Below are 22,166 nucleotides of genomic sequence, written 5' to 3'. Positions count from 1 at the left end.
TGTCCTCTTCTGGGCACATCTGTCTGTTGGTGTGTAGATGGGTGGGGTAGCAGACGATGGTATTAAAGCAGAGTTATAAACCACCAAAAAAAAAAAAAAAAATCAGACGAGAAAAAAGTAACTGTGGTGTCCTAACTTCACCTGTTAGCTCAGATTATAACGGATAATGAGCTGAGTTACCAGACATTTGAAGGTGATACAGTACAATGTCACCAGATGGCAATAAACCTATTTAACTGCTGAATAGTTGCATCAAACAAATCAAGTCATAGATGTGCCATAACTTTCTTCTGTTGAATAAAAACAAACTGAAGTAAGTATTTTTGGACTAAAAGAGAAACAATCAAGATTCAGTACATAGCTTAAATTATTACAACTAACAACTATGGAAGAGACCCGAAATCTGGGTGTAGCAATGGACCTAGACCTAGCCTTCAGTGACACATAAAAACAAGTTCCCATTCAACCTTCTACCATCTGAAGAACATTTCCAGGACATTTCCAGCACTTTGAAATGCCTTGTTGCTGAAACTTGAAGATAAACTTGAAGAAGCAGCATTCAGTTTTTATGCTTCACTAACCTGGAACAAACTTCCAGAAAACTGCAAAAATGCAGAGACACTGAATTCCTTTTAAAACATGGCAAAAAACCCAAAACATTAATTTTAGAGTTGCTTTTGTTTAATTTTACCTGTAATCACACCACGGCAATCTAATCTATTTTGTTTTATTTGCTATTGTTTTATGTTTTCATAATGCACTTTGAATGGCCTTGTTGTTGAAATGTCAGTTGGTATTATATTGCCCCTACATTCACTTCACTTATATTAATGTTCACCTTTTGAGTTTTATCTTTGCTGGGATAGCAGTCGAGGCTATAAAGGCTTGTAGAGTGCAGCACATTGTTACCTTGCCCTTGATGTGGAGGAGGTGCTGGTGGTGCCTGTTTCTGGCCCCAATCATAGCTAGCTGTCTTTGGATCCACTGTAACTCCATCTGAGATTTCCTCAGCAGATCTTCCATCTTAGTGCTGGTTGTTTGATCCCTCATTATCTCCTGGAAAACAGTGTAAACATATTACATTATATATTCTCTGAATACAGGAATAACATGCATATGCTTTTGAAATTTGAAAAATATATATTTTCATTTTAAATCGCATCTGTTTGTGTAAATTTTTGGTTCCGGGAAGAGAATATATTCAGTTCCTAGTAACAAACTGATCATACACTGACACTGACAATTATTCTGGATTAAATGTCCTTTTCTCTAAATAAACAGTTAAATATGCTAAAATGTTGCATGTATATGGCCATATTGTTAACATTTTTCTTGACTCATTCATGTTTTTGAAAGCTTTAATAGAATTTTAACACTCTAAGTGCTGTAAATATTTATTAAACCGATTTAAAAGAACTATTCCTACAAACATCATCTAGAATACATTCACAATCTAATGTTTCAAATCGGTTTCAAAATTGTACTTTTCATTTTGCATCACTTTAAAATCATCCAATATCATACTGTCAAATTCAGTTCTGATTAAAAGGCAGTTCAACACATCTGTATCAAATAAATAGGTCAATAGCAAGCTGTATTAGAACTTGATGACATGCTGTAGATTGCATTCAGCAGTTTGAATGAGCAGTGTTGGAGCAGTTTCTCTGCTCCAACATGGTGTCTTCCATGTGTCTAAAACATGGAAGACACCAGCCTTCAGGGCTGCAGCAGTTCTTTGGAAAGTAAAAGAAAAGAGAGTGCACAAAGCTAATGAAAGAAACCGTTCCATTAATGACTTGATCAGAAAACATACACAGCTAACCGCAGAAGCACTGAGCCAGGAATACTTTCTATGGAAAGAAAAAAAATTACATAAGACAAAGTTAACAACAATAAAAAATGAATGCAACGCTAATTTACATTTATGCATAAATAGGAATAAGCAAATAAAAAGTCTGGACTGAGGAAAGGTGGACAATGTCTACAGGGACAAGTAGGTAACAACAAAACCAGGCTATTTACAAGCTTTGCCAAAATGAAGTTTATTTATATCTTTATTCATCAATTCAAGGCTCAATGTTAAACATAGCTACAATAAGAAATAGCCGCAACACAAATGTGCTGCATACAAAACTTGCTAATGATTTAAGAGGGACTTGTTAAACTAACTTGTGCAGAATCGTCATCCTCCATTACCTTAGTCAACCATTCTTCTATAACTAAAAAATAAAACATGCTTAGATCCAAAAATCAGTCCCGAGAGTAAAGTCGTCTGTAGACTCAATCCTAAATCACACTTGTAGTTTAACATTATTCCCTCAAATTCTGAGTTTGTAAGAATGTATTTAGATGAACTGGGAGTGGAAGTGTGTGGATGTGTTCAGTGACGGAGAGCTTTATTGAGTTATATAAGGTAGGATTACTCATCACAACGTGATGACAGGAGGAGCATCAACCTTAATCAGCAGGTGGTAAATCCCCATCTATGTTGACCTGGATGTACCTTTATGCAGACACTCACTTGCACTCATGAGTTGTGGGGTTACAGCAACTACACAGTAGAACAGTCAGACATGACAGTAAGAAAGCTAAAATGTAATCCAGATTTCTGATTAAATTTAAACTCAAACTGAATTTAAAATTAAAATTATACAGTGAAATAATCTTTGGAGTTGTACAACTGTTTTAAAGAGTTAGATTTTTTTTCCATCACTAAAACTGATGAAATTGATAGTAAGATCATCAACAGAGCATCATTTAACAGGACTGTTAAACAATGAAACATTGGTAAACAAACTAAATTATTCAATTTCCTCTCTCTGTCTCTCTGAGCACTTTATTGTCTCCGCCACATGCTTGAACAGATTTTCTGTTCTGACTCACCTTGGACAGCTTTTATTTCCTTGCAGGGGATTTGGGAGGAGGAGGGCAAACACAAAAGCAAGGGAACATAAAGCTTATGGGTCCTACAGTGACATGCAGTGAAGTCCAAATCTGTCAAGACCTCTGTTAGCTCAGTGATGCCAGCGTTTCCATTACAAATGTATAAAAAATTAGAAAAGAAAGCTCCCATTATATCAAAATACAAACCTGGCTGTTTTTATTTTATTTTATTTAACATAAGGTTGAACTTTTCTAAATACTTGAAACAGTGAGTATTTTAATCACTATTTCATATGAGAAAGCCAATGCCCTCACTTTTAATGCAGTTAAAACTCTGCAAGTCTGATTTATTGAAATAAAATCAAAACTTTACTCTAAAAAAAGAAAAGAAATGAAAGTACTTTGCTGAGATGTGAAAATTTGGGTCTCATTTTGTTGGAACAAACTGAGTCCAAAAAGGGGCGGGGCTTCTTTTCATATAACAGGGAAAATGCCGGAAGGTAGGTCCAATGTATTTAGCCCATCATATTTCTTCAAAAAAAACAAACTATTCCTTTAAAGCAAAATCTTAAAAGGACATTGCTAAGATTGGCTCATGCTTTGTAGGACTTTTTTGTGCATTATTTTGATTAAGCAAAGTGTAGTTTGGTTGACATAAAATACATTTTATGACCAACAACTTTGATTCCTATAGAACTGAAAATATAGCATAGAAGAATTTTTAAAATCCAAAGAATTAATCATCTTTTAAAAGGACTTTTAAAAAATCTCACCCATATAGTTCCTGTCAATTTGCTGTAAATAATTTTATTTATTCTTGACATATCCAAGTGACATGATGCACATCCTATCAAAAATAAGTTATGTACTACTGAGAATCACATTGTCAGTGGGAAATCACTCTCATTTCAGACTCTCTTTTCAGACAGAATAAAAATATGGCAAAAGTTGAAAAACTGAAATGGTTTTGTTCAGTTTACAAGACCGTTTCTAGGATATATAGAAACAAAACAGCTCTGTCCCCTGAGTGATTGTTAAAGCACATGACTTGGAAGGTCATATGCTGAAGAAAACATGTTTTAATATTTGGTCAGGTAAAAGAACTGGACTGTTCACAAGTGGAAAAGGATGATACAATCAAACATCCTGACAGAGTATAACATTATTTCATTTCATTCTTTCAAAGGATTCAAAGGAATAATCCTTTGAATTCATTCATTAAAAATTCTTACCTACTCAAAATAGTCCGTAATTTCTCTTCTCTAGAGGATGATGTCATTTAGTGATTTCTCCTTGTCTTGGTCCTCAGCATTGTCCATCCTCCTACTTAAATAACAAAGAAAAAGAAAAATGCCTAAGCAAATATTCACAACAGACTTTGCCGCCTCCTTGATTGCAGTTATGTTTTTGAGTGCCTGGCTCTGTCGATGTATTTTGGTCTTACTACCTCTTCTGAAGAATAATTGAATTATGATTCAGGATTTTCCCTTACTGGGTCCTTTTACTCTGGACTCCCCACTGTGTGTCCATATGGTCCACTTAACAAGAGAAAGAACACTGAAGAGGACTCACAATGACTAGTTCACAAAGCCAACCTCTCGCCTGTGCATGAAAGAAAAACCTTTACAAAGTGCTGCATCCTTTGTAAAGGGATGTAATTTGTTAAGTAAAATGTCCTTTACAATATAACAGCTATTATAGCAACTAATGTCTTTGTACTTCGTCTGCAACCAAATAAAATTTGAATTTCTTGTCTTAGTTCCACTTAGGCCAAGTTTTCCTACCCTTTTAACTGCATTCTGTTAGTATTTTCTCTTAAACAAATTGATTAACTTTCTAATGTTTAATTTGTAAAACTTCTCAGGTTTATTTATGATATGATTGGTTCTTTATGTTGACCCTTAAAATAAACTATCTTATATACTTGTTTTCCTATGAAACACCCTGGTTGCACCACTAGGTGTATTTTGTTGGAAAGTTTGTACATTAGGTAGGAAGGAACTTCCTCCACCCTGCAAATCTACAAAACAAGTCAAAATGAATGTAATCCTTTCACATTTTTTTGTGTCCATCCTTTGTGATTCTTCAAAGGTTACTCCATGTTGTCACCAATTTTATCTTAAAAATCGTTTGGGTTGACTATAATATTTCATATCCTATCATCAATACAGTGAATGAATTTCACATCATTGCTGTAAAAAAACAACAAAAAAAAACGAGAAAACTGCGATGTCGATGTGCTGCAGTTCAATATTTATTGAACCCAAAACAAACAGTGGATGGGTAGGCAGAAAAGCATCAGTACAAGTTGAAAGAAAAATACATTTCTGTTCCTCTAATCTTTTATAAAATAAAAATAAAAACTATATTTATAATTGCAGTTTTGTAAATGAAGTCTGCCTATTCTCCTGCATGGCTCCAAACCTCTTCAGACATTGATCCAAGACATATTACCAGCTTTAAGAACTAGACAGCACACAGGGAATGGCATATTTTAATAATCCTTTAAGCCAGACAAAAGTGTTGTCCCAACACTTCTCCTCTTCGTTCTAGTAAATGTGCAGCTGTTTCAAACTCCAGTGGGAAACTCTTGCTTTCAGTCGGCTTCAAGTCTCGCTCCATCAACTGAAAACAAGAAAATTAGGCACATTCCTGATCAGGCTAGAGACATTTGTCGAACATGTGACAAATTCATTCTGATTCATACACAAAATGCATTAATTTCTTTAATACTGACCAATTTAATTACTGCTTAATTAAATTATCAAGAGTGTTTTATTCTTTCTCTAGCCTGGACTGAAAACCTAAAGCAAATCATAGAGCTGAAATGAAACAAATGCTCTGCTGTTGGACAAGAAAATGCTTCATTACCTCATAGGAGGTTATCTCCAGCACCTCACTGATGTCATCTTCTTGTTCTGACAGAGGTGTGTTGATCAACATTGCAGCTTTGGCCACATCTGGATGATAATGCTTCTGCAGTGTCTGTAAAATGGGAAACAAGAGACTGTCGAATGTCCCATGCGCTACCGTTACAGGAATCTATCATGGTTACACTATTTTTCAGTAACATTAAATAATAAAGGCTGCAGGACGACACAGTTTCTACCACTGTTGTCTTTTCTAGGTTTAAATCCAGGGACGTTTCCATGAATCCATAGGGATAAAAAGATATAGAGAAGGGATAGCTTTTTGTTATACATAATGTAGCTCATATTTCCCCAAAACTTATAAGACTACATTTCAAAACTTACCAGGTTATCTGGAATATACTTTGTACTTCCTGAAATTTTCAAGGAACTCACTGGTTAGTTTCCTATAACCTATTTTCCTGAGACTTGTTATATAATTTCCTGGAATGAGGAAGTTGCTTTTCAGAACTTTCATGAAACTTATCGTCCTGAAAATGGTTACTTTTCTAGATCTGTGTTTTATTATGTAGTACTACCATTTTTTCTATAAGTTTTTAGAACTAAAAGGGAAATTTATAACACGTCAGTCAATCATCCATGTAAAAAACAAGCCATTTTTGTTTTTTCCTGTCAAAGCAATTCCAGCATTACAGCCTAAAGTTTAAAGACTGGTTTTTAACAGTCTTTAAACAGAGGCACATCATTAGATCAGTTAAAATGGTCCATTTGCAACTTTTGCACACTTCTTCTGCAGCATTTGGAGCTTGTGTACATGTCACTAGTCTGATTTATGAATGCTGTTTTAAATGACAGTCTGTTTTTTAGCACAGTTTTAAATACCATTCATTTTATTTAAGTACCATACTTCTGAGTTGTGATGCAAAAAAATTAATAACACCAGCTGATGATTTTAAGTTCTGACAATGTTTATAAAACTGAGTTTTTAACACTATGAAAAATGAAAAAGAAATTATAACATCATTGATGACACTGAAAAACGACAGGATGGAAAAAGAGAGTCAGTTTGAACAATTACACTGCTTGTTCTTTCCTTTAACATGAAAATATTTTTTTACCTTTTCCTCTGATTGCTTAAAGCTGCCAAACATCTGGTGCTTCAATGATGCAAACAATGAGACTATATTTGCCCCAGTTTGGTGCGAAAACTTACCTTAATTTCCCACAAGCTGCTCTCTAAGGCATGACAAAGAGCTGGATCCACTTCTTTCATCACATACGGATCTTCAAGAAGCTCTGTCAATGTGAACAGGAACGACTATAATTAATAATTGAACCTTTGTTGTGTTTAAGGAGCATTGTGCGCAATAAACAACATTTTTATACATCGCTTCAAACAGTAATAATTTAAAGTTAAGAGTTGACCCAATTAGCCATAAAGACAAATGTGACTCACCATCTTCTGAGCTGGGCTTGTGAATCAGAACTCTGCAGGATGGATGGCGCCGGATTAGGTTATAGATGAAAGGCAGCACTATAAGAAGAGCTGTGGGCGGAGCTGTAAGGGCCAGACGAGCCAGGCGTTTGGCGAACGCAGCCACCAGGTAGACTGGCAGGTGACTGGAGACGAGCACAAACATTGCATACACTTAATAAAGTGTGAACTTTACATGTGTTTTGTATGGGAAAATACACAAATACAAAGCAGCAAAAAGGGAATGGTCTTACCTGGAGCTGAGGAAAAGATTAGCCAGGTGAAAGAAGCGCGCCCTGTACTTCACATGGAAAACAGATGGCTCGAGAAGATTATACAACTTTTTATAGAAATCAGGATAATCTCTGTAAACAAAACAAGAAAACCAAATGAAATAGTTTACATTTTAATGTATCATTTAAAGATGAACTCAATTAGCTTTTCTTTGCTATTTCTGCTGCTACTCAGTAAAAGAAACTTATTTGTTTTTATATGATACTCACAGATTGTGTTGATGGATGAGGACAAATAAACCGTTTAGGGCCAGCAGACTGATCGCCCCACCTATTAGAACAGAACCACAATAGATTTATGTTTTTCATAAACACAGTATATTCACTTACTCATTTTTATACATCTTTTCTAAGGATGCAAGCATTAATAATGTAATTTAAAAACCTGTTCCAAACTTCAAATCTTAAATCAATCAATCAATAATACTTTTATAAATGTATGTTTGACACATTAAACACATCTTTAAAAGTTTTAAAGAACTCTATAGTTGTAAAAATAAGGAGCCATCTCATCTGTTTAACATAGTTTTAGTTTATTAAACAAACCAAAAACAAGGATCTGCTGCACAACATCTACCATTACTTCGTTATAAACTTACCAACATCATAGGCAGCTGTCAAAAAGTCAATCATCAGTGTGGGTTTGCTCATGTGAGGCAAGATGGAGTCATGAAGGATCACTAAAACCTTTTTATACATGCTGTTGGGCAGCTATAACAGAAAGAGAAATTTCAAAACACAGTGAGATGAAGGAAGTAATCAACGAGGTCAAAATGTTAAATGTGTACTTTAAAGATTTACCTTATACTTAAGAAAGCCCAGCCACATTCTCTCAAAGGCACGTTTGTGATCCTGAAGGGGAAACAGAGAATCACTCTGCTAAGTCAGTACAAATGTAAGACAAGTGGAGATAAGAGTTTAAATATTTCACTTACATGCAGCTTTGCAGCCTTCCAATCCTCATGCTTGGCTGGAAAAATAATTTCAGGTTAGTGATATCCAGAAGAGTCTCAAAGAAAATGTTTCTTCTAAATAGTGGCTGGTTAGTAAAAACAACTCAAACAAACCAGCTGTTCACTGCCAACTCTAACTACAATAGCACTTACCTTCTTGTTTGACCATAAAGTTGGTAAGCTCAGAGTCCTGGCTCGGCATGTTGATGTTCAACATGAGAGTGAACACGTTGGACTGATATACAGGCAAGACAACCTAAGAAGAAAAAGCAAATTCAAATAAGGCAAATCACAGAAAAAAACTGTCAATAATGAAAGATGCAACTTGAAGTTCATTGTTTCCCACCCCTTTGCTTTTGTCCATGACTGTGGCCACGTTGTCACGGATGGAGCTCATGACGTAGTAACGTACGTCTTCCATCTCAAGGAACTCCTGGAACCTGGAGATCAGTAGGGAGTTGTCCGAGCTCTGAGAGAGAATGTTGTGCACCACGGCCTGTCAGCAAAAGAAATCCAAAATGTCAAACGTTTCCTACACTTATAATGATTTTGAACTTTTTATAATAAAATGGGGATTCGTTGACAGATGCAAAGGAAGGTGTGACATATTAATTAGTAATAACAAAACTGAAAAACTCTTACTTGGATCAGTTCTCTTGGGAAGCTGAAGTGTTCACTCCAGTCCAGGTCTTCCAGAGGATGCAGTCCTTGTCCAGCAGCAAATTTCATCAGGCAGCACAGCGCACTTTCCTATATTCAGACATAAGATATGCTTCATGCTTACATTGCTGTGAAAAAGAACTTGATCCCTTACAAATTTAATCAGTTATTTGCTCATTCTAACATTTTAATATTTTCTTTACTCAAAAACAAAATTATGACAGCCAAAAATAACCAACGTAAGTCATGTTCTGTGGTAAGCAGAAGGTGTATATTATTTTATATGTGATGTAAATCTAACATGCCAAACAAAGACCAATGCTAATGGGATTTCTGCTTTTATAAAATAAATAAATAAAATTGGCTAAACTCCGAAGTTATCTCACCTTAACACCATGTGTTTCATGGTTGAGATGCTCAAGCAGGATCTCCACACAGTTGTTGTAACGATGACGCATAAAAATCTTGTACTTCTCATCTGGGCTGTGCTCACCTAAAGTAGAATACAATAAAAAAGAAATGACACAACTTTAAGGTCCAATAACCCGAAACTCGCGGTTTAGAACAGGGTGATAAATGAGACAGAGTTACACCCTACAGCTCATTTGTGAAGACTAAGCCCAAATGGAGATGCAAAACTAATCAAATCTAAAATTAGTTTTGTCACATTTGACCAATCATATCTAATCAACAAACACATAAAAGTTCAGTCTTAGCATTTTCTTCTAATTTTTATAATATAAAGAATTTTGCTTTATTCTAAACTTTATATCTTAAAAATGTGACTAATCACATTAGTTTATCAAATAAAACTGCACTACTGAAGTTTTGTATTAATTAAAATACCACCTTTGCTGGTGGTAATACTTTAATACCACCAAAGTATTAGAATACTTTGCTGGTATTCTAATACCAGCAAAGGTGGAAGTCAAATTATTTCTTCCAAGGAGAAAATACACTCAACAACACCTCTTACAATTCCTATTAAATATAAGATATACATTTTCTTTATTACTTTGTCTTTCGCTAGGGCATAGTGGTCTATCTTAATCACTCTTCAAAATAATAAATCTTAGAGAACAAGGCATTCAAGTATGACCAAGCCCTATAATAGGAGCAATGGTCAGAAAGTTTAAAACAACTGGTACACTGACAAATAATGTAAAAGCCTTTTGTATCCTATCATCTCAAAGCATTTCTTAAGCACTAGTCTGACTTTACTGGAATAGTTTTCGGGTCAGCTGAGATTGAACTTTTCAGCTATAAATATTCTAGGTGCATCTGGAGCACAAAAACATGAAGATGTAGCAGAGGAACTCCAGTATGGTGGAGAATCTGTGATGCTATGGGCCTGTTCCACTCAGGGGAACAAAGAAGAGGAAAAAAGGAGAAAAAAAAAACACTGACAGTTTCCCAAATGGTCTTTGGAGGGTTTCATAAACTCAATCCACATGCTTCCAGAAGATCATGATAATTTCATAACATTACAACGATTTATTTCATATCTTAGAGGCAACAGCTTCAACCATCTCAACTGTTTAATTGAAAGCTTTAGATCATATCACTTACCCTTTATCGCCTCATCCTCACCAGGGAGCTTTCCAATAAATAGATCCTTTCTCTTCAAAAATGTACAGAACAGCTTGCAGCAGGCATCAACAGCGCAGGTAATGTCTTTCTCTTTTTCTGACTGTGTACATTTAGGAAGCAAACGTGGACAAGCATGCAGGCATTAGCTCAACGAAACGTGTATGCGGTATATGTTAATGTGTGCTGGATATTTAAATATTTTCTCACCTGAAGAAACTCCAGAATGTCAAAAACATCGTTGGCATGTTTTCTACTTTTAAGTATACGCTCAACAATACCTTCCAAGTCGATTTTGATCTTTTTTACATTCGCTTTAGAACTCACGTTGCGCTTTTTGGCCGGCGCCATGTTTGTTGACTGTGTGGTGCGTTCGCGTGTCCACTGGAGAATAGGACAAAGGGCTTACAGAAAAACAGACATGTGGATCGCAGTTTGCGTCGCGAGGACTCGTCGTGACCTCAATCTAAATCGGGAAATATTGAATGTGAGGAAAATCCTCCATGATTTCCGGATATTATTAAATCATAGGTTAGCTAAATTTGCTGCAAGAAATACTGGAAGTTGCCAAAAAATGTCGAAAACAGTATGCACACTGTTATAATTAGGGTTTTTAGTGCAATGCTAAAAGTGACTTAAATTGACTATGTAGCTCGTCAAATAAACCGCAACATCGAAACTGTTCATTTAAATTAGACCGAGTTTGACCAGTAATTCTGAAAAACTAAATCGCATGGTGTTTCACGGGAATGGAATGATTTAATAATGCTTTTAATAAATATGTCCAAACTTTAAGGTATTACATTCATTATTTATGCATATTATTGAACATTTTTAAATTATTCTGGAAAGTATTAGTTATATGAAATTTTAACGGTCTACCGTTGATGTATTACAATTTGGCTTTTGATAATTATTGTAAATAATTGTAGGTGACCATTTTAACGACAAACTTACTATATAAACATAATCTGGAAATCTTCTAGTAACTCTTACTTTGCTTAATTAAAACGTGTCAACTGATGACCAGTAGATGGTGCTCTGTAAAAAAAAAATTACCCAAAGATTAAATTAGAAGGTATCTACTTCATCAAGTTTTAATTCCATACAAAAAATATATCTTGGGGATATGATTGACTCAGAGGATTAAATTACTTTACTTTTTACTTGATAAAAATATAAGACACACAGCCAGAAATGTTGGAAATAAATAAGAACCCAAAAAATAAAAGGTTTTTGATTTAGGGTAAAATTCACAAATTGAATCTAATCAGAATTAAGATTTTAGAATGAGAACGATACTCATTCTGTCTTTACCCAAGCAACTGATCTTAATTAATTAATTGTTTGGGTAAACACAGAATGAGTACTGTTAATTAAGCATATATACTGTATATTAATTTAAATTAAATAACCACTGAGAATTAAAAAGATGACTTTAGATAACTGAGAATGATTTTATTATGCCAGTTGTTAAACGTAATTGTTCTTAATATTTAAAACAAAAAACAGAAATAATACCAAAAATTAAAAGACAAAAAAACGCCTCTCTCCACTGACGGTCTAATCGGAGTCGTTCCCTTCATCTGCATTCTCCTGCAAAAAAAAATGAGACAAACACTTAGCTACAATATAACAATGTATTTTTTCCCCCAATACAATATATCTAATTATCAAATTAATAACTCTGATGCACCTGTTTTTGGTCCTTATTGTCTTGTGTTCCAGTAACTGTTGCTTCAAAGTCATGGATGGGAAGAGTGGCCATCCAGCTGACCATGGAACCCTCCTCACATTCAGTCTCAACAATGGTAGGATATATGTGAGCCTCTTTGAAGGCCTTGATCGCCTCCTCCTCGCGATCCCACTCTAGCCGCTCATGCAGACCGTCCCCTCCAAAGCGCTTGTTGTACCGATCAAAGTGAACCCTCTCGAGTACCAGCCCGAGTCCCGGAGCTTTAGGGACGTCCACCTTCTCCTGACCCCAGCTTCGCTCCATCACCTCCTCCTTGGCGTAGCCTTTGATCACTGCAATCACCAGGCCGATCATCTTGCGAATCTGGTGCAGCATAAAGCTCTGGCCTCGCACGGTGATCACGGCAAACTCGTAGTTGTTGCGGACAAAAGGCTCTCCGCAGGACATCTCTGTGATGTAGCGGCGGGCACTGGGGTCACTTGGAGCCTTCTGGGAAGTAAAGTTGTGGAAGTTATGGGTGCCTTTGTAGAGGGCAAAAAGTTGGTTCACCTTCTGAAGAGTCTCTGTTTCTAGACGAAACGCCGCTATGTTCTCAGTGTCATAGTCTTTAGGAGAAAAGGCTACAGTTGGGAGCATGTAGGCATATGTACGGGCATCACAGTTATTTTTGGAATTAAATCCCTGGGTCACTCGCTTGAGCCCTGTCAAAGCAAAAAAATAGTTACATCAGAAGCACATCCATGGAGTCCAATCAAAGGTATTATAGGTGAATCAAGGTTTTATAAACATTTGACCTGTCCATGCAGATTTTAGCACGTTAATGACTATAAATAACACTATTTGCATTTTCTTTTTCATTTTACAGCATATTAGTGTAGTGATTAGCATAGCACTTTGCATGACAGCCCTCATTTGAGCAATGCATAAGGACAGCGTTTGGGTTGAAAAGCTCTTAATCCATTTAGTGATGAAGATGCAGAAGAGTGGTGAAACAAATTAAAGATCTGAATCTTCAGTAACAACTACAGTAACAACTTGGATAAGGACCAATGTGACCTGTTAGTTCTGGGGTATCAGACAGGGAAAACAAACTGAAAGTCAAACAATCTTGTTCACCAGCAAATTTTCCAGTCCCTCTTATTTCTAATACAACAGTCTTACCAAGCACCCTGATCTGTGGTGGTAAATTCTCATTGATTTTTTCTATTATGTCCTCAATTAAACGAAGCTTCAGTGAAACCACTTGACCAGCAGCAGAAACACCCTAAAGAAAAATAAAAAAGTAACAATGTTTCTGTTAAAAAAAAACTTTACTAAATTTACAACATCCTACAAAATAAACAAACCAGCGTAGGTAACATCAAATAGAAGCAAAACAACACACATTGCTTTAGTACTTAACCTTCATTAGCAACAATATGGTACGTGAAGACAAATAACTTTTTTTGTAGATTCCCCCGCCCCCCCCAATAGTCTTGCAATGCATATTTCAGGTGCATGAACACATACTTTGTCAGTTCTGGCACATCTTTGGAAGGACATCTTCCTCATGTCATCACCATGGTTTCCAGGAATGCAACCAGATTTAACTAGAGCAGTGACCAGATCATCTTCAATGGTTCTAAACTGGGAGTTTCCAGGATTTCTCTAAAAGAAAAATAGCAGGTGGACAGATGACATAATTAATAAAAAGTTATCCATTAAAATATAATAACATAAAAAAGTTAAGAATAATAAACAAGTGAAAGTAGTGAGGTTTATTATTATTATCAGAGATTTTTAAGTGTGGTTGGACTCATCCACTTCTTATGAAGTTCAAGGTTTTTTGCAACATTGTTACATGTAGTAAAGGAAAATACCTGCATGCCATAGTATCCCTTTCCAGAGTATGCCAAAAGAATGACCACTTTCTTCTTTGGGTACCTCTTGTCATCTTCATTGTGCTCCCCTTCTGCTTTTATTCTCTTAGTGGCTCTCTCAGCTGAGTCCTCATTCACCTCATTTGGCCTTTTTAACAGCTTGGCTGTCTCTTGATCTCTGGCGTCTTCACTCATTGTGCACAAGAACTTTAAACCTGTAAATATAGCACTATACATTTGTGAAACCAGAAAACGAGCCTCCACCAGAAATAATAAATATGCAGATTTGTTTTTCTTGACCTACCGTTTCTCTCTAACAACTGTCTGTAGTTAACTAAGGCACTTAACAGTGGTCGGGTTCTAAACATGTCAAGCTAAAAAACTCATCATAGGTTCCTGCAGCACCGTCAGCATGGAACCTGCTCCATGAGCTGAGAAAAAATATCGCGAGATGCGTTCATTAAACAGCCGGTAATTGTAAGTCTTCGTAAACTTCAACGAACAGAAAAAGCGTGCCAAAAAAAACTTAAAGGTTCCGTATAAAATGCTGCATGTAACAATCAGCGATGTTCTCCTCAGTCACACATGGTGCTGCTAACTTTGACCTCAACAATATCGCGAGATTCCGTATTTTCCACGGTAAGAGGAAACACGTGATCTCCAAAGAAGGCGGAAATAGGTTCGCTCTACCTCCGCAAGCAGAATTGAGCTCCACTGCAAGGTTAGTTTTATTTCAGCATGTGGGTTTCTGTTTGTATATTAAGATTGCATGGAGAGAAACCTACTGGGGCCATTGTGTTGCAGGGTTTTCCCCCAGATTAATATCACCTTAGCCGTTTATTGAAATTAAAAGTAGTGTTAGCAATTTAAGCATAAAAGTTTTTTTATTATTACTATTTTTATCTTTTGTTTGAATTAAACAGTTGCATGCATCAGATGGACCGTCACTTGTTGCTGTGTTTAGTCAATGCTCCCACTCAGTGACAGCTGTTTCAGGACTGCTCCCCACTGTTTATAGCTTATTACAGTTGAATGATCTGGTTTTTAGAGTTATTACTTTAGTACTGGAGAAAATCACCTAAAGCTCTATATTTAATATTCTTAATTTTTTGAAAGACATAAATGCATAAGAGAATGTCCACACTAGTTGTTAAAAAACGTGTTATTACGTCCTAAATTTGTCCAAATTCCTTTACTTTCCGTCTTTGTTTTTAGACAAAACTATAAACACCATAATGTGGGGAAGCAATAAGCCCTGTCTTATTTATTTATTCCCAAACACTGAGCATTCCCCAAAAACCTTCAAAAAAAAGTTTGTTTACTGTATCTTTAAGGAAGTACAATTTACACGTTCTTGATCCTTCACTATGGGAAAGAGCTTGGACAGCTTGAAAACCAGGATTTCATTATTGGTCTATGTACTTGTAAAATACATTAAAGATAAGTTATTAAATTGAGTATACTTTATGGTATTACCCTAATTTACTTATCTTTGCTTACGCCATAAAGATCTTGAAAAAGTCTTAGAAAGTCTTAAATATAACTCCTCACTGAACCTTGCAGAAACCCTGGAATAAATATAAATTAGCTGACAGCCATTTATTCAGTCTGTAGAGTACAATATTTTTATCGTTAATATCATTGGGGTTTAACCATCAATGTGGTAACATGCTGGTAACATGCCAAAGAATCCCTCCCCCTTTTTTTTTCTGCAATCCGTATAAAATATTCTAATTCTTGCTTAACTGAATTAAATATTTCCTTCTTTTGTACACAAAATTGAAAGCCACTTAAATCACCTACCTTTTATATTTGCTTTGTTGCCAGTCATTTATTATTTATCTAGAACTGTAAGAATGCAATTTTGTGTCCATGTACTTATGTACCTTATATTGTTTTTCTGAAGCTGCTCTGCATCTCATTCAGTGACATGTTAGGAGCTGTTAATGAATGGAGTGAACTTTCACCTTGGCTTTTCCACTTTGACTTAATTTGTGTTAAATAAATGATAAAATTCTGTGTTTTTGAACATTTTATGTACAGCTGGAGAATATAACATCAAAATAATGTGGATTTATCGCAACTGATTTTACCATTGCAACATTTAGTAAAATTATCACAATTGCACTACCTTCTATGATTGCAACCCTGATTTGAGGTTAAATTTAAATACCTTTTGGATGTGTTAAGGGCTATCCTCGCTATTTTGTCCTAATATACAAAACCATAGACTTGAAAGAGGGTGTACTTTCTTGTTAATATGACTGCATATTAGCTTCCAAAATGAGATTGAATGAAACTGTAAAAGTAATTAAAATCTTTAACTGCTGTTTCCCTGCACTACTTCCTGTTTCAGATGCATGTCTCAATCTTTGATCTTAACTCAAAGATCGCATTGGAAGAATGCAACACATGCTGTAATAAACTGTTCCACTGCCCCATTTGTCCCAACTTCGACCCCACAGTGAAGGAAAGGATTGAGAAACACATGAACCACCACATTAGTCATGGTTTGCCTTACAAAGGTATGTTGGTATTATATGTATGTGCCTGAATGTAAAGTGCCTTGTATAAGTATTTGTGGGCCATTTAACATTTTGTCATGTCACAACTTTAGTATATTGTCCAAGTAATAAACTTGTAATGTGATCTTACCTTGTCTCCAATGGTTACCTGCCTTGATGGTGTGTTTACCTTCAACTCTGGTGAAGAAATAGATAATGCTGTTCCTGTCCTTATGCTCTTATTTTATGTTTGGGCATCATTTGATAGTTATTTTGTTTGCCTTTTGGATATTGGTGTATTAGAAATCACTTGTCAAATCAATAGCTGTGACTACTTAATAGCAACACACACAAAGCACACTCCTATTATTCACCCTAAAAGGTTTGATATTTTAGATGCATTTATATTTTACATATTATGGTGCTTGTTTTTATCCAGACTGAATAGGATTGGCGGACGCCCAGGCGCTTTGTGCAGAGGTTGCCAATGTTATTCAGGGTCAATCTACAGACTTTCTAACTTCATGCAGCCTTCAGATTAACTCAAAAACAGTGTGTAGCTAGCTTCATGGGATTGGGTGCCATACCCATGAAGCTGCACACAACCTTTGGATTACCAACTGCAAAGCAAAATATATAAGGCCGAGGTCTAAAGCATGCAAACACTACACTCAAGAGCAGTTGATGTCAGTAAAATTAATTTGTGTGAATCAATAAGTGACCCAATACTTTGGCAATATGGTGTATTTATTATATTATTTCTTATACATTTTTGTTTTTACTTCTGCAGACAAAATTTTACTCCGATGCAGCCTTCATTGTAGGCCACAGGGACATTTCCACTGCCCCATCTGTTCTAGAACAGTCATGCGCCGTTTGGATATGAAGAGGCATTTACTGTTATGTGAGGGATTTATGGAAAAAGATCCAAACCCAGAGCCATGTCTGCCACCCACCTCACCCCCTAAGGACCATCTTATTAAGCTGCTTTCTTCACCGTCTGTGAAACCTCTCCTGCAAGTCATACCCCAGTCCAAGAAGCCGCTCCTGCAAGGTTCGACATTTTCTGTGGAGCCTCTCCTGCCTGATGCTGCACCCACTGTGAAGCCTTTTCTGCCAAACACGGCACCTGGTCCAGTTTCTGATCCGCAACCCTCTACATCTTCGGACGAACATTCCTACTCTCAAGCCTCTGGGCCTGATGTAACCATGGCTTATGGAAATGCAGTGAAATGCCCTCACTGTAATAATAATATTTACATGCTTATGTTCAACGAACCTCCCACTTTTAACATAAATAACTGAAAATTGCTTGATGAAAGTTCATTAAATAGTACAGTAAAAGTCAAAGGAGTGATTGTACATATAGTTTTTATTGCTATGCCATGGGTTGGTCTGTAATTAGGATTTATTCTGAGAGAAAACAGATTTATCTCTGAATGAATGATAAGCAGATGACCAGTGGTCATCCACTGAGAGGCAAGGACTTTAGATCAAGGTAGTCTTTGACCCAACATGCATTAATCATTTAATTGTTAGTTGTCTTCTTATTTTGTTTGGTTCTTGTACATAAAATGTAAAAAACCCAAACATTTTTTACATATTTCTTAAATTGTTTTCAAGTTTAGCTGCATCCTGGACTATATGGACAAATAAAATCTAAAAACATCACTATCAATGTTTGTACATGTCTTAAATAAAAATAAAAAGCTTAGAATAATTAAGAATCCAGTAATCTGTTATTGTGGGAATGATTGAAAGGAATCATTAGTACATTATATTTAAAACAAAAAAAAACTTGTACAGATATTTTTCAGTAACATGTTGACAGTTGAGGGTCAGATATTCTCATCTCATAAAAGTCAGATTTAGTAGGATCATTTTTTTTAAGTTTTATCTTAGAAGATTAAATATAATTTGTTTATTGAACTTGTTTGAAACATGCTTCTTATCTCATAAAAACAAGAATTTCTGAATTTTATCGGCAGTCTTTCTTTTTTAACTATTTATGGCAGATTAATAAAATAGCAATATGCCTGAAAATAACATCCTTACTTTCATCAGCTAGTTTTTCAAAGTTGGTCCGTGAAGGCCAGAAAAAACTACGCCTGTATTATTGCGTTTGACCACTTGAGGGCAGTAATATCGCATTAGTTTGAAATTCCTTCAATGTCATTGAAGGATGTATTTTTTTCATGCATATGAAATTGTCCTTGAAAAAGTCATATAATTTTTTTTAGGAAAAAAAAATGTTGCACCAAAAATTATTCAGCTTAGGGAAAACAAGTGACAAAAGGCCAAACAGCACATGCATCTATAAGTCTGTATGTCCATCCGTACATCTGTCTGTCTATCTAAATTCTAAAGGAATATGTCATGTTGTTTGTGTTATAGTATCCAATAATTTTCTTGTGCTGTGACTCATGTCAGTCACATTTTGATAACTAGTTGAGTCAGATTTTGCTACCAAGAAAAATAAGCACTAGCCTTCCTGGGAAGTCTCTCTCAAGGACACCTTAACAAAACCTGTTTCTGGAGAAAAGTCTTAAGTATTTTATGTAAACTATCTCAATGTGGGACGCTATCAGATAAATTACATTTTCCCTACCACCTTATAAGGTGCCAGAGTTGTCAGTTGGAATCACAAACATGGCAGGGTGAAAACAGGATGTGATGTGGAACATACTGAGAACCACTTTATGTGATGTTGAGAATTCACCTGTTTAAGCAACACATTTTTCAGGTTCTGTCATGCAGCTATCACAGGATTGCTAAGTATCATGTCTTTCATATCTTACCAATATAATCTACTCAGCTTTACAAACCCAAAGTTAAAGTTAGGAAGAAAATGAATGCATACAAGGAGGAGAATGGAAATATGTAATTATCATTCTTGTGGTTCTTGTGGTGCAACCAAGGTGGAGCCACGCTAATAAACTGATAAATCACACTGTTGGGTGCAAGAAGAATTACCTAGAAGTAATTTCATGTGTCAATGGGAATTTTGGAAGAATACTTTGTGACACTAATAATAGTCGTGATTAAAACTAATTACACCCACACAACGTATGAAGGAGTGGCGGTTCCTGAATGACTGGTACCTGGTTGAGCTCCTTTTTCGCCATCCCATCCCCAACTACTGAGCAGTTTCTGAAAATTTAATTTCTTTAGATTTCTCTGATGGGTGTTGCTAAAGGCAGCACCCAGATGCTCTAGTTTAGGGTCTTCAAATCCAGGTATCAAGTCCTGCAACTTTTAGATGTGTCTCTGCTTCAAAACACCTGAGTCAAATAATTAAGTAATTTACAGGACTTCATAGAACTTAACTGCATACTTATGAGGCAATTCAGCCCCGTAAGTACTTTGATTTATAAAAAGTAAAAATCTATTAGTTCTTTACAACCAAGATATGTAGTCTTTGACCAACATGTTGAACCTTAGAGCACATCAGCAGGGGACCATGCCAGATGTCATCAAAAGAACAGTTCACCAAAGTATTGCAATAACAGTTTGGAAAGACTTTACCTGGTTCAAGGAATCTCAATTTCAGCTACAACAGTCAGATAGCAGTGTCAGGTTTTGGCATAGACTTAAATTAAAGAGGTCAAATTCAGAGTCTGAAACACCAACCAATGTACCCAATATACTGTAAGATTGCACATAAAATGTTACCCTATTGCAGCAAAAATTGGGATGAGCAGATTTTTGAAGATTTTACATCATGGATCAGCTCACGTATTATGCCATCTGTTCAAGGAAAGAACAATATTTTTTGTTGTTTTATTTATAGTTGGTTATTTGGGGATTTTAAAAAAATTGTAATTAAAATTTTTAATTTATTTAAAATTCTCAAGCATAAAAACTCATTGAATCAACTCACAAAATCATTTCAGGCACAAGAGATGTCGAACAATTATTTCAACATCCCACTGCACTTTTTTTTGTCAAAAAGTGAAGTGAAAACCTTGCTAAACTATAATGGTAAATAAGCTGTATGAACCATTAGACACTCTTCACTCTTAACTGGTACAGCTGTTCTGTACCCAAGCATGTTATTGATGAGTTCTGTTATTTACTTATCTGTAAAACTGAGCTGCACAAACTTGTTTTTTCCTTATCAATATGGACAAGTAGCAGTGTCCATATATCTAAGTCTCTGACAGGAAATTTGTCTTTCAGATAGACAACAGATATTGCAGGCTTAAACTTGAGACTGACAGCATTTCTGGAGCTTCTTCTAGAAATCTCATGAAAACTGGTAAAAAGACTTGTCGCTATCAGGCTTCCCCAGAGAGTAGATTTATTTAATTTCAAAGACAACTCACAGGACTTATTTGATGGAAAAAGGCTTTTTGACACCACAATAAGAAAATAAAAAGTGAAAGATAGGAACCATTTTGTTATATCACTAATTTGAATTTCCATTCAGAAACCAGCATTTTTCATAGGCAGAGCCAAAAAATGTGAGAAATAGGTAACAAACTTTGCTACCTGATCCTTTTTGTGGGAACTGACTCATTTAATTTAATTTAAGGTCGACGCCCACCCTGTGGCGGGCATGACGTCATGTTTCTGTGTGTGTTTTTTGCTCCAATGTGATAATAAATTTTGTCAAAATGAAACAAACACTGTAAAATCACAAAGTTTAGGATGTTCTGAAAATAATGATACCAAACAAGGTAAGGTAAATAGTTTTTATGGTGGAAATATAAGGGTAAATTCAAAATTAGACCAAAACGGCCATTTAGACCCAAGACTCCAAAGGGTTAAGAAGCCCATTCAGCAGGTGCATATTCAAAGTGATTCACAAAGTAGTGGTACTTTAATGGAAATCAGTTTGCTACCATAAGAAACTTTTACATTTGAAGTGGTGAATTTGCAAATCAAATCAGACACCTTCAAACTCTGAAGTCAGCCATGCTGACTTCAGAACTGCAGCTGACTGTTGGGGCAAGATCTTATTTTATAACAATTTGTTAAGATCACCTGTAGAATTGCAATCCAGTTACCATGAGTGTCATGGTTAAGTAAAAAAAGATAAACAAAAAAATACAACAGCATTTTAGACAGTCATTTTAGGACAATGTTGCTTTGCAGAAACATTAGGTAGAAACACAAATACAAGAAAAGCATTCAGTATACATATTTAGCATATTGTAGCCACAAAATGTGACTCTTACCAAATATTTTTGGTTAAAAGCAAACAAACAAAAAAAAAAGAATTAAGTAAATGAATATAGTGGGACAAACATCTTTATATTCTTATTAAAAAATGTACTAATAATACGAATGTGAGTTTTTTGTTGTTTGTCCCAGGGTCTTGGCTCAGTAATGACCTAGCAAATTGCCTAGTGTGTAATCTGACTCTCTCCTTATAAAAGTTGGGT

General features: G+C 35.6%; 4 protein-coding genes across 11 annotated transcripts in view; 1 reads left to right on the top strand and 3 right to left on the bottom strand.

Annotated features, from left to right (window-relative positions):
• The window catches only part of LOC102238201 (RIMS-binding protein 2-like), a 72,025-nt gene extending 67,677 nt beyond the window's left edge, over window positions 1–4,348 (bottom strand). For 6 of the 8 annotated variants that reach the window (XM_023338491.1, XM_023338498.1, XM_023338496.1 and 3 more), the window contains exons 1-2: window positions 4,116–4,345; window positions 910–1,056 (exon numbers count right to left, since the gene is read on the bottom strand). In XM_023338491.1, coding sequence (XP_023194259.1) covers window positions 910–1,050 — 141 coding nt within the window. In that variant the 5' untranslated portion in view covers window positions 1,051–1,056; window positions 4,116–4,345. Of the gene's footprint in view, window positions 1–909; window positions 1,057–4,115 lie in introns of all 8 variants that reach the window. The other 2 variants (XM_023338499.1, XM_023338495.1) reach the window with 2 other exon arrangements.
• A 767-nt stretch (window positions 4,349–5,115) lies between these two features.
• noc4l (nucleolar complex associated 4 homolog) lies at window positions 5,116–12,064 on the bottom strand. The gene is made up of 15 exons (XM_005799690.2): window positions 10,931–12,064; window positions 10,703–10,823; window positions 9,520–9,626; window positions 9,116–9,223; window positions 8,820–8,969; window positions 8,627–8,729; window positions 8,456–8,490; window positions 8,322–8,372; window positions 8,120–8,231; window positions 7,731–7,791; window positions 7,482–7,592; window positions 7,210–7,373; window positions 6,967–7,049; window positions 5,755–5,868; window positions 5,116–5,508 (listed from the first exon to the last, which is right to left on the bottom strand). The coding sequence occupies exons 1-15, from the start codon at window positions 11,069–11,071 to the stop codon at window positions 5,389–5,391; spliced, it is 1,581 nt and encodes a 526-aa protein (XP_005799747.1). The 5' UTR covers window positions 11,072–12,064; the 3' UTR covers window positions 5,116–5,388.
• A 103-nt stretch (window positions 12,065–12,167) lies between these two features.
• Window positions 12,168–14,888, bottom strand: pus1 (pseudouridylate synthase 1). Its single transcript, XM_005799644.3, has 6 exons — window positions 14,580–14,888; window positions 14,276–14,490; window positions 13,926–14,063; window positions 13,578–13,680; window positions 12,417–13,117; window positions 12,168–12,316 (listed from the first exon to the last, which is right to left on the bottom strand). The coding sequence occupies exons 1-6, from the start codon at window positions 14,641–14,643 to the stop codon at window positions 12,284–12,286; spliced, it is 1,254 nt and encodes a 417-aa protein (XP_005799701.1). The 5' UTR covers window positions 14,644–14,888; the 3' UTR covers window positions 12,168–12,283.
• Window positions 14,889–14,909: 21 nt separating this feature from the next.
• LOC102226996 lies at window positions 14,910–18,481 on the top strand. The gene is made up of 3 exons (XM_023338740.1): window positions 14,910–14,996; window positions 16,632–16,800; window positions 17,570–18,481. The coding sequence occupies exons 2-3, from the start codon at window positions 16,632–16,634 to the stop codon at window positions 18,082–18,084; spliced, it is 684 nt and encodes a 227-aa protein (XP_023194508.1). The 5' UTR covers window positions 14,910–14,996; the 3' UTR covers window positions 18,085–18,481.
• The last annotated feature ends 3,685 nt before the right edge of the window (window positions 18,482–22,166 follow it).

Source organism: Xiphophorus maculatus, chromosome 8 (genome assembly GCF_002775205.1).
Source record: "Xiphophorus maculatus strain JP 163 A chromosome 8, X_maculatus-5.0-male, whole genome shotgun sequence".
Classification (NCBI taxonomy): Eukaryota; Metazoa; Chordata; class Actinopteri; order Cyprinodontiformes; family Poeciliidae; genus Xiphophorus; species Xiphophorus maculatus.
This window is presented reverse-complemented; position numbering and strand designations above follow the sequence as displayed.

Excerpts from the sequence above, each read along its gene's own strand:
- noc4l (XM_005799690.2), bottom strand. The coding sequence starts at position 11,071 with ATGGCGCCGGCCAAAAAGCGCAACGTGAGTTCTAAAGCGAATGTAAAA. Across the intron at positions 8,373-8,455 it reads GGAAGGCTGCAAAGCTGCAT|GATCACAAACGTGCCTTTGA; the intron begins GTAAGTGAAATA and ends TTTCCCCTTCAG. Across the intron at positions 5,509-5,754 it reads TGGAGATAACCTCCTATGAG|TTGATGGAGCGAGACTTGAA; the intron begins GTAATGAAGCAT and ends TCTTGTTTTCAG.
- pus1 (XM_005799644.3), bottom strand. The coding sequence starts at position 14,643 with ATGTTTAGAACCCGACCACTGTTAAGTGCCTTAGTTAACTACAGACAG. Across the intron at positions 13,118-13,577 it reads ACCACAGATCAGGGTGCTTG|GGCTCAAGCGAGTGACCCAG; the intron begins GTAAGACTGTTG and ends TTGCTTTGACAG. Across the intron at positions 12,317-12,416 it reads ACAATAAGGACCAAAAACAG|GAGAATGCAGATGAAGGGAA; the intron begins GTGCATCAGAGT and ends TTTTTTTTGCAG.
- LOC102226996 (XM_023338740.1), top strand. The coding sequence starts at position 16,632 with ATGCATGTCTCAATCTTTGATCTTAACTCAAAGATCGCATTGGAAGAA. Across the intron at positions 16,801-17,569 it reads TCATGGTTTGCCTTACAAAG|ACAAAATTTTACTCCGATGC; the intron begins GTATGTTGGTAT and ends TTACTTCTGCAG.